The following is a 3044-nucleotide window of genomic DNA, read 5'->3' as shown; positions in this document are numbered from 1 at the left end:
TCCCTCCCCCCCCCACCATCCCGCGCCGGGATTTAACCCTTTCCTCCCGTGCCCTCGGCGGAGCCCCGCGGCTGCGGCGCCGCCGGCTCCGGGCAGGGCAGGGCTGGGGCTCCCCCCCGCGCCATCCCCGTGCCCTGTGTCGCTTGTCCCCGCAGGGCTACTCCTCGGTGAGCAACATGAACGCGGGGCTGGGCATGAACAGCATGAACACCTACATGACCATGTCGGCCATGAGCAGCACGGCCAACATGACGGCGGCGGCCACCTCCATGAACATGTCCTACGCCAACACGGGCATGAGCCCCTCGCTGACGGGCATGTCCCCGGGCGCGGGGGCCATGCCGGCCATGGGCTCGGCCGGCGTGCCGGGCATGGGCGCCCACCTGAGCCCCAGCATGAGCCCCATGGGTGGCCAGGCGGGCTCCATGAACGCCCTGGCGCCCTACTCCAACATGAACTCCATGAGCCCCATCTACGGCCAGTCCAACCTGAACCGCTCGCGCGACCCCAAGACCTACCGGCGCAGCTACACGCACGCCAAGCCGCCCTACTCCTACATCTCCCTCATCACCATGGCCATCCAGCAGTCCCCCAACAAGATGCTGACCCTCAGCGAGATCTACCAGTGGATCATGGACCTGTTCCCCTTCTACCGCCAGAACCAGCAGCGCTGGCAGAACAGCATCCGCCACTCGCTGTCCTTCAACGACTGCTTCCTCAAGGTGCCGCGCTCGCCGGACAAGCCGGGCAAGGGCTCCTTCTGGACGCTGCACCCGGACTCGGGGAACATGTTCGAGAACGGCTGCTACCTGCGCCGCCAGAAGCGCTTCAAGTGCGAGAAGCAGCTGGCGGCCAAGGACGGCGCCGGCGGCGGCGGCGGCGGCAAGAAAGGCCCAGGCCAAGCTCCCAGCCAGCCCCTGGGCGAGGGCAGCTCCTCGGGGGGCTCCGACGGCTCTGCCGGCGCCGAGTCCCCGGCCAGCTCCTCGCCGTGCCAGGACCACAAGCGCGCCCTGGCCGACCTCAAAGGGCTGAGCCCCGGCGAGCCTTCGGCCTCGCCGGGCCAGCACCTGCTGGCGCCGCCGCACGCCGGGCTGGCCCACGAGGGCCACCTCAAGCCGGAGCACCACTACGCCTTCAACCACCCGTTCTCCATCAACAACCTGATGTCCTCCTCGGAGCAGCAGCACCACCACCCGCACCACCAGCACCACCACCCGCACAAAATGGACCTGAAGGCCTACGAGCAGGTGATGCACTACTCGGGCTACACCTCGCCCGTGCCCGCGGGCCTGGCCATGGCGCCCGTCACGAACAAAAGCGCCCTGGAGGCCTCGCCTTTGGCCGGAGAGACTTCCTACTACCAAGGCGTGTATTCCCGGCCCATCATGAACTCCTCCTAAGCAGGAAAAGGCTCCTGGAAAAAGGGGGAAACCCTTCCCCCCCGGCCCCCCATACCCCTGGCAGTGGACTCTGAGCACGGTACATATCCGGTATATATATATATATATACATATATATTTTATTTTTCTTTTCTGTTGGCTCCAGATGTTTGCATCCATTCGGGAATCTGCAGCCGTGTGGCCCCTTCCCAAATCCACCCGGGGGAGGGGTGGTTTGGTTTGGCGGGGTGGGCATGGTGGGGTGGGGGTTCTCCTGGGCTTGTTTTGATTTTTTTTCGTTGTTGTCGTTGCCACGAGGTCTAAATATATCTATTTTTTTGTGTGCGAGTGAGGGGGGAGAAAAATAACCCCCAACCGAGGCAGAACCAAGCCCTCCTTCCTTGTGAATATTCCTAGTTCGGAAACCGAGAACCAAAAGTCTTGTAACATTGTAAAAAAAAAAAAAAAAAAAAAAAATTTTATAAAATTTTAAAAAAAAAAAAAAAAAAAAAAAAAAGAAAAAAGAAGAAGAAAAAAAAAGTGTGGGGAGGGGGGAAACAGGGGGAAAAAAAGAAAAAAAAACACTAAAAAAAAAAATTAAAAGGCAGGATAGATTGTTGTAATTGAAGCAAATGCTTGATGTTCCCGGGAGAGTAAACTACTTGGATCTGATTAATTTATCGTTTCTGTATGCTTTATTTATGGCTTCGAGCTGTGTATTCTGGTAGCGAGCGGCCGCAGCTGCCGCAGAACTCCATTAAAGTCGTATTGGCGGTGCTTTTCCCCCGCATCTCTGTTCCGCCGCCGCCGCCCGACGGGACCCCCGCCGCTCCCGGCTGTCCCTGCCGGCTTTCCCGGGATCTCCCGGCCCGGCTGCGAGCGCTGCAAACCCGGCTGGGATCGCTCCATGCCCGGCTGGGATCGCTCCATGCCCGGCTGGGATCGCTCCGTGCCCGGCTGGGATCGCTCCGTGCCCGGCTGGGATCGCTCCGTGCCCGGCTGGGATCGCTCCATGCCCGGCTGGGATCGCTCCGTGCCCGGCTGGGATCGCTCCGTGCCCGGCTGGGATCGCTCCGATCCCCCGCCGGAATCCCTCCAGCCCCCGCTGGACTCTCCGATGTCTCTGCCGCCGTCCTTCCATCCCTTCCGGAACCCCTCCATCCCTTCCAGGATCCCACTATTCCTTCCAGGATCCCGCTATCCCCTCCACGACACCTCCACGCCCGCGGGATCCCCGCCAGGATCCCGATATTCCCACCCATCCCAGCCCGACACCGCGGCCAGGGAAAATCCGCAGCCCCCGCTCAAGGTGGGAACGGGGACCTCTTTTTTCTTTCCCAAAGCCCCGCGATCCTGGAAAAATCATCCCAGCCGCGTTAACCGGGAGGGATTCGGGACTCGCAGGGGCAGCGCATCCCTGCCTTTGCCGGGACAGTATCCCGGTTTTTCCGCGGGCGGTGGGAAAGGCGCAGAGCTTTTTATTTTCAACACCTCCCGCATCCTCTCCTTCCATTCCCTTTTTCCCCTCTTCCCAACCACTTGTTGTTTTTCCCACGCGGCGCCGGCCACGCCGCGATGTTGCTTTCCCAACTAACACCCAAATCCTTCTTAAAATTCCGCATTGTCCGCGGCGAGAGAAAAGGGGAGAAAGGGAACGAGCGGGGA

The 3044-nt window shown here is 60.9% G+C and overlaps 1 protein-coding gene across 2 annotated transcripts in view; it reads left to right on the top strand.

Annotated features, from left to right (window-relative positions):
- FOXA2 (forkhead box A2) overlaps positions 1 to 1857 on the top strand; it is a 3060-nt gene extending 1203 nt beyond the window's left edge. For both annotated transcript variants that reach the window (XM_039717030.1, XM_039717029.1), the window contains one exon: positions 156 to 1857. In XM_039717030.1, the coding sequence (XP_039572964.1) occupies positions 156 to 1400 (1245 nt within the window). In that variant the 3' untranslated portion in view covers positions 1401 to 1857. The remainder of the gene's footprint in view (positions 1 to 155) is intronic.
- The last annotated feature ends 1187 nt before the right edge of the window (positions 1858 to 3044 follow it).

This window comes from Passer montanus, unplaced genomic scaffold, assembly GCF_014805655.1.
Source record: "Passer montanus isolate IOZ18808 unplaced genomic scaffold, ASM1480565v1 scaffold37, whole genome shotgun sequence".
NCBI lineage: Eukaryota > Metazoa > Chordata > Aves > Passeriformes > Passeridae > Passer > Passer montanus.
Note: the sequence above shows the minus strand (reverse complement) of the source record. Positions and strands in the feature narration are given on the sequence as shown.